The following is a 14282-nucleotide window of genomic DNA, read 5'->3' as shown; positions in this document are numbered from 1 at the left end:
AATAAAAGGAAAGAAGGGACTTGAGCGTTAGCCTAGCATATGGTTGCTTACGAGAATGGGTCATTTTGAGTGAAAGACTAGGGAGAGATTTTGGGTCAAATCTCTTTCTTACCGTGCTAAAATGAAGCAAAAAAAAAAAGATCAGTCCACCTCTTTGAAAGCGTCAGCCACCCTCTCTGGGGATCCCAGTGTGGTAGTGGTGATGGTGATGTGTGCACCACCTGTGGAGTAAGATTGCCCAGAATCATATTTCAAGGGCTTTCTAGCCTTGTGATCCTGCCTGGTTGCTCAACCTCTCTTTGCCTCAGTTTCCTCATCTATAAAATGGGGATGATGAAACCTAGCTCTCAGTGAGGCTGTGAGAACTAGGCAAATGCCCAGTATGTTGTAAACACTCATTAAATGTTACTATTATGGCTTCCCTTGCAGCCCTATCTGAATTCAAGGCCAAAGAGCTCTTCTAAAGCAACACCAGCAGAAAAAAGGTAATGAGTAACACGGGGCCAAAGACATTCAGGGGCTTTTATTATCCAGCCTCCACCCACCTACCACAATTATATAGAATTTTATTTGGAGTGGATAAACTCAGAAAATGATGCCAGGATCTGGAAAATGGGCACCCTCTCTTCCTGGCTTTGGAGAGCCTTACAGTTCTTCCTTCACTCTTGGTTTCTCCGCCTGTGTTGGAGGTTCCTTTGGCTCAGCTACCTTCTCCTCCTCAGCCTTTTCTTTCTGCTCAGTTGGCCCTTCGAGCTTGGTCACATTCTCCAGCTCAGGCAAATTCTGTTCTGGTAGCTCTTTCTTCATAAAATGTTCCTCCTTTTCCTCCGCTAATACCTTCTTTTCTGTTTCTTCACTTTGCTCAACAGAGAGTAGCTATTTAAGAAAAGAAGAGAGGGAGGGAGAAAGGGTTGGAGGAGGAAAAATAAATAGAGGCAAGAATTATGCAGTAATTGCCATTGTATTGCCAAGCAGCCTTTCACTGCTCTAAGCTCAGAGGTGCTGCTGCCCCAGGCCTGGCTGCTGAGATTCGTTCCAGGACATGTGCTAGGACTACTAAAGACCTGGTATTATTAATAATACTTTCTTTGCAAGCTGAGAAGATGTTAGCTGAGAGCTGTGGAGCAGTCACTGCCCCTCCGTGGGGAAGTGCCTGCTTGGGAATGAAGCAAACAGAGGAAAACAGAGATGGGGAGACAGAAAATGACTCTGAGCTTCAGAATCCACCCACCTTTGATGTTCTCCTGGTTATAGGGGATAAATTCCCATTGCTGCTTAAGCCAAACAGTGCTATAGTTTCTGACATTTGCAACTGAAAGGGTCCTAACTAATACAGATGACCCCTTTCAGCTTACTGAGGCATGGACAGAATTAGGAGGGAATGGAAATTGTAGAACAATGCCAGGGCACAGGAGCCAATCAGGACGTGTGGTTAAGCACTCAAGAATAGTGGACCTAGGGAAGCAGCCTAGGAGCTGTGTGAGACCTTGTCCTTTTTTTTTTTTTAATATAAATTTATTAATTTTATGTGTTTCTCAACTCTGCCTTTCTAATAGCATGTGTCCTTGAAATAAAGTCATCCAACCTGGATCCCTCCTCCATTCTCTCCCACAAGATTATAGAACTCTTGGCACCCTCTTTCCTAATCTGTTGAGCTCTTGATGGTTCTGTGTGGGACAGAATGGTCTAGGCTACTGCTGTTTCACCTTACCTCATCTTCATCCTCAATCTGAATCTTGATTTGACTTTCCAGGAAGTCAGAAAAGCCTTTCAGGGTATGTTCACCATTGTACAGTACAGCCTAGGAAGAAAATGGCACAGAGATGAAATGGTAGCCTCTTCCTGCAGGATACTCAGGGATTGCTCCACAGACAAATCCGGAGTCAAATTCCTAATAACCTGAGTGCAGTGAGCAAGTTCCTTAACTTCTCTGAGCTTTCATTACCATAAGAATAATGAAATATCCTCCATCATAGGGCTGTGATGTAGTTGTTCAGAGCAAGAACTATGGGGCCACACTGTTGGGGCTCAATCCCTGGCTTCATCACTTTGCAGTGTTGTCTGGAAGCTTAACCACTCTATGACTCAGTTTCCTTAACTGTAAGATGAAGATAATAACAGTCCCTTGCTCATGGTGTTGTTCTTTGGATTTAACGAGTTACTATGTGAAAAGGAGGCTTCCCTGGTTGCTCAGAGGTAAACCTGCCTGCAATGCAGGAGACCTGGGTTCTATTCCTGGGCTGGGAAGAGCCCCTGGAGAAAAAAAAATGGCAATCCACTCCCATACTCTTGCCTAGGAAATCTCATGGACAGAGAAGCCTGGTGGGCTTACAGTCCATGGGGTCGCAAACAGCGTGCAAAAGGCAGTTAAAACAACGCTTGACTCATAGGAGCACTATATATATCTACATCTAGATATATATGCTATTTTATCACTAAAGAATGAGAATATTTGTTTTACAAAAGGTCTGGCGTATGTTCTTGCTCAGCTATCACTAGCTTCCTTTCCTTTTTCAGTCTTTAAGAAGATTAGGAAACTGTTTACTGCCCTCTGGCTGTCTAAACTCCTTTTCAGATAACTGAAGATCTGAACCAGGTCCATCCACCCTTTCAATCTAGCCTCATTTTCCATGTGCATCTTCTACACCAGGAGGATGACATCTCTTTCACAGTTCTGTGGTTAGCCCTCCGCCTACCCCCTTGTTTATATTATACTCCCTACTTATAATTCACACACTTCTGATTTAAATCCCTACCATTCTTCAAAGTGTCATATTTTCATGAAGACTTCCAGCCATATAAGCCCTCCAGAATCTGCCCTATTTAATGTCAATTGCATTTGGAGATGAGGCTATACCATGACCTTCAGTTCAGTTCAAATCAGTCACTCAGTCATGTCCAACTCTTTGTGACTCCATGAACCGCAGCACGCCAGGCCTCTCTGTCCATCACCAACTCCTGGAGTTTACCCAAACTCACGTCCATTGAGTCGGTGATACCGTACAACCATCTCATCCTCTGTCATCCCCTTTTCCTCCCATCTTCAATCTTTCCCAGCATCAGGGTCTTTTCAAATGAGTCAGTTCTTCGCATCAGGTGGCCAAAATACTGGAGTTTCAGCTTCAACATCAGTCCTTCCAATGAACACCCAAGACTGATCTCCTTTAGGATGGACTGGTTGGATCTTCTTGGAGTCCAAGGGACTTTCAAGAGTCTTCTTCAACACCACAGTTCAAAAGCATCAATTCTTTGGCACTCAGCTTTCTTCACAGTCCAACTCTCACATCCATACATGACCACAGGAAAAACCATAGCCTTGACTAGATGGACCTTTGTTGGCAAAGTAATGTCTCTGCTTTTGAATATGCTGTCTAGGTTGGTCATAACGTTCCTTCCAAGGAGTAAGCTTGGAATGCCTGCATGGCATTCATGGCTGCAATCACCATCTGCAGTGATTTTGGATCCCAGCAAAATAAAGTCAACCACTGTTTACCCTGCTTCCTCATCTATTTTCCATGAAGTCATGGGACCAGATGGCATGATCTTAGTGTTCTGAATGTTGAGCTTTAAGCCAACATCTTTACTCTCCTCTTTCACTTTCATCAAGAGGCTCTTTAATTCTTCTTCACTTTCTCCCATAAGGGTGGTGTCATATGCATATCTGAGGTTATTGATATTTCTCCTGGCAATATTGATTCCAGCTTGTGCTTTTTCCAACCCAGCATTTCTTATGATGTACTCTGCATAGAAGTTAAATAAAGCAGGGTGACAATATACAGCCTTGACGTACTTCTTTTCCTATTTGGAACCAGTCTGTTGTTCCATGTTCAGTTCTAACTGTTGCTTCCTGATCTGTATACAGGTTTCTCAAGAGGCAGGTCAGGTGGTCTGGTATTCCCATCTCTTTCAGAATTTTCCACAGTTTATTGTGATCCACGCAATCAAAGGCTTTGGCATAGTCAATACAGCAGAAATAGATGTTTTTCTGGAACACTCTTGCTTTTTCGATGATCCAGCAAATGTTGGCAATTTGATCTCTTGTTTCTATGCCTTTTCTAAAACCAGCTTGAATATCTGGAAGTTCACGGTTCACATATTGCTGAAGCCTGACTTGGAGAATTTTGAGCATTACTTTACTAGCATGTGAGATGAGTGAAATTGTGCAGTAGCTTGAGCATTCTTTGGCATTTCCTTTCTTTGGGATTGGAATGAAAACTTTTCCAGTCCTGTGACCACTGCTGAGTTTTCCAAATTTGCTGACATATTGAGTGCAGCATTTTCACAGCATCATCTTTTAGGATTTGAAATAGCTCAACTGGAATTCCAGCTCAACTGGAATTCTATTACCTGCACTAGCTTTGTTCGCAGTGATACTTCCTAAGGCCCACTTGACTTCACATTCCATGACTTTACCCAACACTTAATCGTACTCTTCCTGGGATCAGGGACCTTGGCTTGTGATTCTTTGACGTCCTTCCCCACATACCAAAGTAGCATGAAGTATGTATTCCATGAACACTGGTGATGTTCAATGGCTCTATAACCAAAGTGTAAAGTACTTAATTGTCTCCATCATGCAGTCTTCCTTCTTCTGGTACCACCCCACCCCCAATATTCACATGGTGACTCCCCTTACCTTATTCCATATAGTCTGAGTGAAGCTCAGCTTTAATACCAGAGGGAACCATTTGACCTAGGCCTGACCATCAAAACACCAACATCCCCTTTGCCACAATGATTGGGTTAGGGGGACCCAATCAGACTGAGTTGGGAATTTTCTGAAAGCTAGTGGAAATTTTTCTCTAACTTGAATATGAAAAGATAATAAGAGTTGGAGCTGAGAGTGAAGTTGATTTTGTAAAAGGTAGAGGGAGACTGAGAGAAACTGAGTCCTTGACAATAATATAACATTTCCAGTTATGTGAATCCCAAGAGCCCCTCACTTTTTGAGAGTCAGTGGGGAAGAGTCTGAAGAAGGGGTACCGGTCCTGGTACGTCAGCTCAATGTCATTTGCTGTGATGTCAATCTTGGCGATGGTGACTGTGGAGTGGTTTTGATACTTTCTGCCCAGTTCTTCCAACACTGGGAATAACACCATGCACTTCTGGGACCAGGGTGCATCTGGAAAAGAAGGGCCATCACTCAAGCTCACACTCATAAAGACCCTGAAAGCCACACTGCCCCGTAGACACCATCACTGTGCTCCACTAATGGTCTGCTGCCATGCAAATTGCACTCCCTGTCTCTTTTAATAGTATGTTAGGTTATCTTGGGCTTCCCTGATAGCTCAGTTGGTAAAGAAACCGCCTGCAATGCAGGAGACCCCAGTTCGATTCCTGGGTCAGGAAGATCTGCTGGAGATGGGATAGGCTACCAACCCCAGTATTCTTGGGCTTCCCTCCTGGCTCAGCTGGTAAAGAACCCACCTGCAATGTGGGAGACCAGGGTTTGACCCCTGGGTTGGGAAGATCCCCTGGAGAAGGGAATGGCTACCCACTCCAGTATTCTGGCCTGGAGAATTCCATGGACTATAGAGTCAGACACAACTGAGCAACTTTCACTTTCACTTACTTCACTTAGGTTATCTTACATTTCAGCTATAGTATCTGATCATCACTACATAAACTAGAAAAAAAAAAAAGTAATAACCTAGTCCCCTTTCCACTCAGACATTAACATGTTGGGACATTTTCTTCTATTCTCTGATTTCCCTTTAACATTTCCTTCTATCCAGCTGAAGAGGAAAACCAAACCAAGAAAAAAATATTTATGTTCTGCCAAAAAGTATGTGTATTTGTGTATGTGAGAGAGAGCACAAGAGTTTTCCAACAGTGGTTAAGCTTACAACTCAAGGTCACTTAGTGATTTAAGCAGAGGAAGTGGGATTAGCAGACAGGCTGCTTTGACTTGTGACCATTGTATCACACTCCTTTCAGTCCCATGGAGGAGAGTCCACCTAGGAAGTGAACATGAGGTTGAGCTAAGTACAACTATCCCTGGGAAAGAGACACTGGACTTCCCTCCAGATAGTTCCCTAAGCTCTGTGGACAGTCCAGACACCTGGAACTGTGGGGAGAATTGGGACCAGCTCCAACCATGGAAGGGAAACAACCTTGCCTTATTCGTTCCATTAAAGATTCTGGCTTTGTCGGAGGAGTGGCTCAAAGTCCCTGGGTATTACATTTGGATGATTATCCCTCCATTTACAGACTGAGTGCCTCTGTGATCATCTACTCTCCTGGCTGCATCCTGGCAGCTTCCCTGGAGATCAACAGGCCCTGGGTGGGAACCCAAGGGGGCCTAATGGCTATGGTCGTGAGGCTAATCTGACAACCCTGATTCCAAAAAAATGAGACCACTTTGGTTTTTTACCAGAACCAAGTGAGCATTCTCAAGACTCCCAGTGTCAGACGAGCAAAGAAAGGCCTCCCCAGGCTCTCACTTAAAGGCAAAAGATCATGGTTATTCAGCCATGCAGACTTATAAACACCTGGCTCCGTGGATGAATGTCCATTTTAATGAGAGTTTTAAAGGCCTGCATAATGTAACCCAGTCCTTGTTTCACCCTCTAGGAAATGATGGCATCAGACCTGGATTTGAACTTTTTGTCTTGCAGTTTACTTGCTATGGGATCTGGGGTAAAGTAATTCTTCTCTCTGAGGCTAGGTTCCCTGATCTGTATCATGGGGAAATCCACTGTACCTTCCTAAGAGGCTTGGTTGGAGGAGGAATGAGAGCAGGTGTATAAACAGCAAACTCATCAGTGCTCAATAAATATCAACTCCTCCTGTTAAGTAAAAGAGGTATCTGAAGTCACTGCATTGCCACCCTTCTCTGTGTCTCAGGGTAAAAGAGAAGGTCCCTTCGCTTTGGTTTCACATGCAAATCAGAAACAATGGAGGAAGAGCAACAGTCCCTGGGTGAACACTGGAAACAGTCATAACAAGGGAAACAACGGCAATAAATAGTACCTGCCTTTTATCTGTGCTTACAACATGCCAGACACTGTTCCAGGTCTTTTACATGTATGATGTGAGTCTTCATTTTGGTTGCCCCAACTCAGGTATGTTAAATATGGGCTATTTGATGTTACTTAACTTATGCTGGTACAGCAGTTACCCGTGTAGCCACTGGATTCAGGCTGACTAGGTTCCAATCCCTTACTTACTTAAGGTCACCCACTAGCTGCCTAACTTCAGTAAAGTTTCACTTCCCTGGGACTCTGTATACTCACCTGTAAGGTGAGAGCAATAAAGTAGCTACTTTCAAAAGTAAGGTGTGAGGATTGAGTGAGCTAGTGTAGTGTGATGGTGCAGGCCTGGTGGCTCTAGCATCCAATCAGCGTTAGCCATCAGTATTACTGTTGTTACAAATAGCCACAGGCTTCGATTACGTGAAAGGTATTCCACACGCTTCAAGAATTTGATCTGGGGGGAGAGTTGCTTTGTAGCTGATAGCATCTTGAGCCAAACTATGGATATCTGAAGACCATTCTTGGCATGATGCTTTGGTAGGTTTTGGAGATTTTGGTACCCAAGAATTCAGGAACCTCCACTTGAAAAAGTAACGTTAGAGCCACGGCCTCCAGAGGCCCCTGCAGAGATACTCACAGAACATCACAAACACGTCCCTTTCCTTGTCAAACACGACGACGTTGAAGTTCTTCCCAACAAGCTGCTTAACCAGCCCCTGGTCCCAATAATTTGGAATTTCTTCACTGGATAGATGTTTCTAGGAAATAAATTTCAGACATTTTAACAGCCTCCAGAAATGGGTTGGCAGTTAGGGTCCCCACCACGGCTGGAAACAATAGAAAATTTTCTCTTGTTTTTATAGCAGCCTTGGGAAAGCATTTGAAATGTTAAGAAAGGTCATGAGCTAAATGTGTAACTTGGATTGTCCAGGGCACTGGAGTCAGAGGGCTGAGAAGGCAGCAGAGTCCCAAACCAGGGTGGATTCCAGAATTCCAAATACATGATTCTTAGAATTCTTAGATGAGAGTGGGTTTCATATCATTAACATCTAAACTAGTCTATGTCCCTTCTCCCAAAAATATAGCTGTCCTCAATTATTCCAAGAATCAAACTAGGATCACTTATGTCACCTATAAAATATATATTATACTTTGTTTTCCGCCACCTTTTCCACATTCATCATTGTTTCCTCGCTTTCTTCAGCCACACTGGTCTATTCACTCAAAGGACTAGCCTTCTGCCCACTTCCTCATTCCCATGCTCCCTTCTCTATCAGAATTATCTCTAACTTAGATTTGTCTTTCAGAATGATCTCAGAGGAAGATTTCCCTGACTCTCCCCCAGACTAGGTCACAGCCCTGCTTTCATAAATTCTCATAATACTTGGTACTTTTCCTGTATCACTTATTTATCATTTATATTTATTTTATGGTTATGTGATTAATGTGTCCCTATCTGAGTCCTCACAAAGGACTTTTCTTCCCTTATCATTGAGTACCACTGAGTACTGGTACATCATGAGACCTCAGTCAATATTGTGAACAAATGAAAAAATGAACTCAGTTCTTGCTTCTCTTTAAAGGAGGCGATGAAAAATCTCAGAACATGTATTTTTCTTTGCAACCATTGTTTTCTGAATATCTCTTGAATTCACACCTTTCTGTCTGCACTGCTACTACTTTGGCCAGGTAGCTTTCATCTCTCATCTAGGTCACTGTTATTACAGTGTCCTCTCTTTATCTCCTCCTAATCCTCTTCACACCTTTATTCTAAAAGCAGGTTCTAATTTCACCAGGCAAATGTGGCTTCCCATTGCTTTTAGAAGACCAAGTCCTTAATATTCTTACAAGTCCTTGCTGTGTGGTCTTTGCCCAACTCACCAGCCTTGTCACCTACAATAGCTTCCCTCATCCCTACCCCCACCTCTGGAAAGGACCTGAAGATTCTTTGTGAGGGGACTGGATGTGAGGGATGGGAAATGGAGAAAATGATGGAGAATTAGTAGTGGGCCAGATCAGACTCGTGACATCTTATAGGTCAGATGAAAGATGCTCTTCTTTGTCCCAAGAACACAAGAGGATGTGCTGGTCCTTGAGAGGAAGACAAACACCTCCTGAGATATAACCAGAATGAGAAAAAGAGGACAGGCAGAGCTCCATCTTAGATCTGCAGATGTGGTGATAGAAAATGAGGGGACCCTGTCTGAAACCTTCTATTTTATTAGGGATATATTAGAATACTCAGCTCAGACTGAAAGTAGGAATGAGGTTGAGGAGAAATAGACTCCAAGATTAAGAGAATGAACACATTAAGTGAAATTTCTATAAATGTCAGAACATTTCTAAGAGCCCACAGGGGGTTTGGTTTGTGACTCCATGAAGCCAGCCTGCCTCAGGGTGATGTTCTTTTTTTCCAGAATTGGCCTAGAATCTATAGGAAAGTTAAGTGGGTTCAACTGGAGTTGTGATTTTGCCTGGGAAATGCTAGGGGATGTAGAGGAGGTAGAAGGTGGAAGGGACGGAGGAGTTAAGGGAATCATCATCAGGGTGATGGACATGGAATCCAAGTTAACAAAGGAGGGCATTAAAGGGATTATGAAATAAGATCAGGAGACTGGAGCCACAAGAAAAGGGTAAGGGGTTGTAGCCATGTGGCTACTAGGGAAGGGAACTGAGGGGACAGGAAGGGTGAAATCAGGCTTTCAGAGGGGCTGCCATCTCTAGAGTATGGCCCTAAGAGCAAGTGGCTGAGAAGGCATGGACATACCGTTACTGGAGAAGAGATGAGGGTTTTGGATATTGACATCTCTGTAAATAAGGACAGAATAGGGGTAGAGGGCATGTCTGCATCCTCAGAAAGTGAAAGGGAAGTGACCAGGACAGCCATGGGAGGCAGGAGCTGGTGGTCTAAAGTCCAAAGGCATGGAATCTAAAGAATTTGGAGTTTTTAAAAGCCAAGAGGAAGAGAAATGGTTTAGAAGTGGCATGGAGGACACCAGCCTTACCAACTGGTGTGTGATAATGCTGTACATAAAATAAAAATCAGTTTTCATTTGAGAAGGCTTCAGAGGAAGCAGTGTCTGTGGGGGGATGGACAGAAGTAAAGGGAGCCCTCCAAAATAAGGTGATCATACATTCCTGTTTGCCTGGAGTATCCCAGTTTATTCCTGCCATTTAAAATACTTCCAAAGAATGCTCCCATTACTCTCAAAAGTGTCCACATTTGGAAAAATAAACAATATGATCACCTAACTCAGCAGGAAGTAACTCAGAAAGGTGGTTGAGGATACAGCAAGAGCTAAATAAACAGCAGGTGGTTATGTAATGGGGCAACATAGTGTTTGTAGCCCTCTTTTTGAAGCCTCTCCTCCTTAGTCCCTAAAGTCTTTGAGGTTAAGTCCTGATTGCTCCATATATGCCACCCCATCTTCTCCCCCAAGCAAGCATCTACCCTGTGCCCAAGTAAATCTTTCACTTTAGAGTCTGAAAGAAGAATAAGAACCTACTTTGAGACAATGCCAGGCTGGGAGTGCTCATTTCAATTGGAGATTCCTATAGAGAAAATGTCTTAAAATTAAGAATAACGAATTAATGGTGGAATTATAAGGTCAGGACATATCAAACGTTGAATAGATTTGAGATGGGGAGATATGGGTATTTCATCACAAGAAACGTAAGACTGACTTTTCCATTCAGATGCCCAAAGCCAGCAGAATGACAGAAAAAGAATTATTTTGAGGACCTCCCTGGTGGCACAGTGGATAAGATTCTGCCTGCCAATGCAGGGGGCGTGGGTTCAATCCCTAGTCAAGGAAGATTCCACATGCTTCAGGGCAACTAAGGTTGTATACCACAACTACTGAATCCAAGCTTGCCTAGAACCTATGTTGGGAAATAAGAGAAGCCAACACAATGAGAAGCCCGAGCATCACAACGAAGAGTAGCCACCGCTCACTGCAACTAGAGAAAGCCTAAGCGAAGCAGTGAAGACCCAGCACAGCCAAAAAAGAATTATTTTGAGGTTCTGAATAATCATTATCCAAGGATGGGCTTACCTTAGCCTTTCTATTCAGGAAGCTCTGGCCGAAGTTCCGGAGGTTTTCGTAGGTTATTTCCTCGAAAGGCATTTTGTACCTTGCATCGGAGCTTAAGTTTAGGATTTGGATACATGGGGCATCGACCTCTCTGATCTGGAAGTATTTGAAGACACGTCTATTTCTGGGCACATCTGTATCCACAAGGATGAAAAGGATCTGCAAAATCAAATGAAACCCATGTCTGTCTGGACTGGAGTTATGGAGAGGGCGAGGGAGAGAAACTGTGGGAAGCTACGAGAGGGCACTTGTAGTGGTAGTAGTTTGAGTTGCTCAGTCATGTCTGACTCTTTGTAACCCCAAGGACTGTAGCCCATCAGGTTCCTCTGTCCATGGAATTCTCCAGGAAGAGTACTGGAGTGGGTAGCCATTCCCTTCTCTGGGGGATCTTCCTGACCCAGAGATTGAATCCGAGTCTCCTGCATTGCAGGGAGATTCTTAACTGTCTGAGCCACCAGGGAAGCCCGGCAAGGCACTTAATGAAATGCAAATAGCAGCATCTATGGAGCATCTCTGTAAAGGCTCCTTTTCATCAGGTGCAGTCCTGAACACCACTGCATAGACAGGCATTAGCTGTCATCCTAGTTTCATCATCCTTGTGCAAGACATACAACTGCAGGAAGTCAGGAGATCCTAAGCTTTCATCTCAGTTCCTTGGGCAAAACAGTAATGTCCCCTCTATGTGCTACAGTTTTCTTATCTGTAAAGTGATAATTACAATAGTATCCACATTACAGGGTTGCTGTGAGAATGAAACAGGATACTGTATATAAAAGGCTTAGTTCAGTGACTGGGAGGTAGAAAATTGCTCACTACATGTCAACTCATTATTATTCCAAATTATTCTTCCATCTAGGAAACTCATAACTCATTCAACCATGCATTCTACACCTATTTGTGGAGTGGCTACTAGGAATTTTACCAAGTACTGGGGATACAATGTAGACAAAATTCATGCCTTCATGGAGCTCACGTTCTAGTGGAGAAGACAGGCAAGAAATGAGTAAAGAAATTAATCAACTAGATAGCAATGAGTGAGTGCCAACTGGATAATGAGACAGGGCATTGTGAGAGAGTGACTGCACAGATAGGGTGACATAGGGGCTCAATAGAAGGTCAGAAAGCATATTTGAGGAGATGACATTTGAGCTTGGACCTGAGTGATGAGTAACTAGTCAGGGGATCACTTATTTAAGCAGTGAAGACTGTCACTGAAAAGGCCTGGGTGGAGGGATGGGGAATGCTTAGAGTGTTCTAGAACAGAGAGGCAGCCCAGTGTGGCTACAACACCATGAGGGATAGAGTCATGGGAGATGGTGAGAGATAAGGTCAGATCTACAGTGAGGAGCCGAGAGTTGATATGAAAGAGATGAGAAGTTTCTGAGAATAATAAGCCAGAGTGTGACATGGTGATAATTTAAAAAGGCCACTCTGGTTGTAGATAAGAAGAAAATGTGAAAGGAGACCATTTAGAGGCTCTTGAAGACTCTGGATTTGGACACTCTCAGGTCATTCATGATTCAAAATATTAAGAGTCTACTGTGTATCAGACAGTCTTCCAGGTGCTGGGGAGAGAGTGAAAAACAAAGTAGACATATTAAAACCATGTATATTTTCAGTAAACATTTGTTAGAGGAGAACAAGATAAGGGGCATGACCTGTTGGAATAATATTTATCCAACTGTATAACTTTGCCTCAAAAATGGAGCACAATCATGAATGACATTCAACAAGCTTGCTAAATGGGATAAAGGCAATCAACAACCTCAGTCTTTTGATATATGCCAAAATAAATTCCATCTAGATTAAAGAGATAAATTAAAAAATCAATCTAGAAGAATTATGGCTAAGCAATTATGCTTCCCTGTGGCTCAGTGGTAAAGAATCCACATGATGATTCAGGAGATGTGCATACAATCCCTGGGTCAGGAAGATTCCTCTAGAGAAGAAAATGGCAACCTACCCCAGTATTCTTGCTGGGAGAGCTCATGGACAGAAAAGCCTGGAGGGCTACAGTCCATGGGGTCAGAAAAGAGTCGGAAATGACTTAGCAACTTGTTGTTCAGTAGCTCAGTCATGTACAAGTCTTTGCCACCCCATGGACTGCAGCACACCAGACTTCCCTGTCCTTCACCATCACCTGGAGTTTGCTCAGACTCATATCCATTTAGTCAGTCATGCCATTCAACCATCTCATCCTCTGTCATTGCCTTCTCCTCCTGCCTTCAATCATCCCCAGCATCAGGGTCTTGTCAATGGATCTATGAATCAGCTCTTTGCATCAGGTGGCCAGAGTATTGGAGCTTCAGTTTCAGCATCAGTCCTTCCAATGAATATTTAGGGTTGAGTTCCTTTAGGATTGACTGGTTGGATTTCCTTGCTGTTCAAGGGACTCTCAAGAGTCTTCTCCAGCACCACAGTTCAAAAGTATCAATTCTTCAGTGCTCAGCCTTTTTTACTGTCCAGCTCTCACATCCATACATGACTACAGGAAAAACCATAGCTTTGACTATATGGACATTTGTCAGCAAAGTGATGTCTCTACTTTTTAATCCACTGTCTAGGTTTGTCATTGCTTTTCTTCCAAGAAGTGTCTTTTAGTTTCATGGCTGCAGTCACTATCCACAGTGATTTTGGAGCCCAGAAAATAAAGTCTGTCACTGTTTCCATTGTTTCCCCATCTATTTGCCATGAAGTGATGGGGCTGGATGCCATGATCTTAGTTTTCTGAATGTTGAGTTGTAAGCTAGCTTTTCCATTCTCCTCTTTCAACCTTCACCAAGAGGCTCTTTAATTCCTCTTCACTTTCTTCCATAAGGGTGGTGTCATCTGCGTATCTGAGGTTATTGATATTTCTCCTGGCAATCTTGATTCCAGCTTGTGCTTCATCCAGCCTGGCATTTCTCATGATGTACTCTCTCTGCATATAAGTTAAATAAGCAGGGTGACAATATACAGCCTTGATATATCCCTTTCCCGATTTTGAACTGGTCAGTTGTTCCATGTACAGTTCTAACTGTTGCTCCTTGACCTACACACAAGTATCTCAGGAGGTAGGTCAGGTGGTCTGGTATTCCCATCTCTTTAAGAATTTTCCACTGTTTATTGATATCTACACAGTCAAAAGCTTTAGCATAGTTAATTAATCAGGAATAGATTTTTTCTGGAACTCTCTTGCTTTTTCGGGAGTTGGTGATGGACAGGGAGGCCTGGT

General features: G+C 43.3%; 1 protein-coding gene across 1 annotated transcript in view; it reads right to left on the bottom strand.

Moving 5' to 3' along the window:
* Nucleotides 1–508: 508 nt before the first annotated feature.
* The window catches only part of PDILT (protein disulfide isomerase like, testis expressed), a 46518-nt gene continuing 32744 nt past the window's right edge, over nucleotides 509–14282 (bottom strand). Inside the window, exons 7-11 of the mRNA XM_086375492.1 lie at nucleotides 11030–11227; nucleotides 7612–7732; nucleotides 4944–5122; nucleotides 1712–1801; nucleotides 509–876 (exon numbers count right to left, since the gene is read on the bottom strand). Of these exons, the coding sequence (XP_086231618.1) occupies nucleotides 646–876; nucleotides 1712–1801; nucleotides 4944–5122; nucleotides 7612–7732; nucleotides 11030–11227 (819 nt within the window). The 3' untranslated portion in view covers nucleotides 509–645. The remainder of the gene's footprint in view (nucleotides 877–1711; nucleotides 1802–4943; nucleotides 5123–7611; nucleotides 7733–11029; nucleotides 11228–14282) is intronic.

Source organism: Bos grunniens, chromosome 25 (genome assembly GCF_055505025.1).
Source record: "Bos grunniens cultivar Pamir isolate PY7600 chromosome 25, Bosgru_T2T1.0, whole genome shotgun sequence".
NCBI classification, from domain to species: domain Eukaryota; kingdom Metazoa; phylum Chordata; class Mammalia; order Artiodactyla; family Bovidae; genus Bos; species Bos grunniens.
This window is presented reverse-complemented; position numbering and strand designations above follow the sequence as displayed.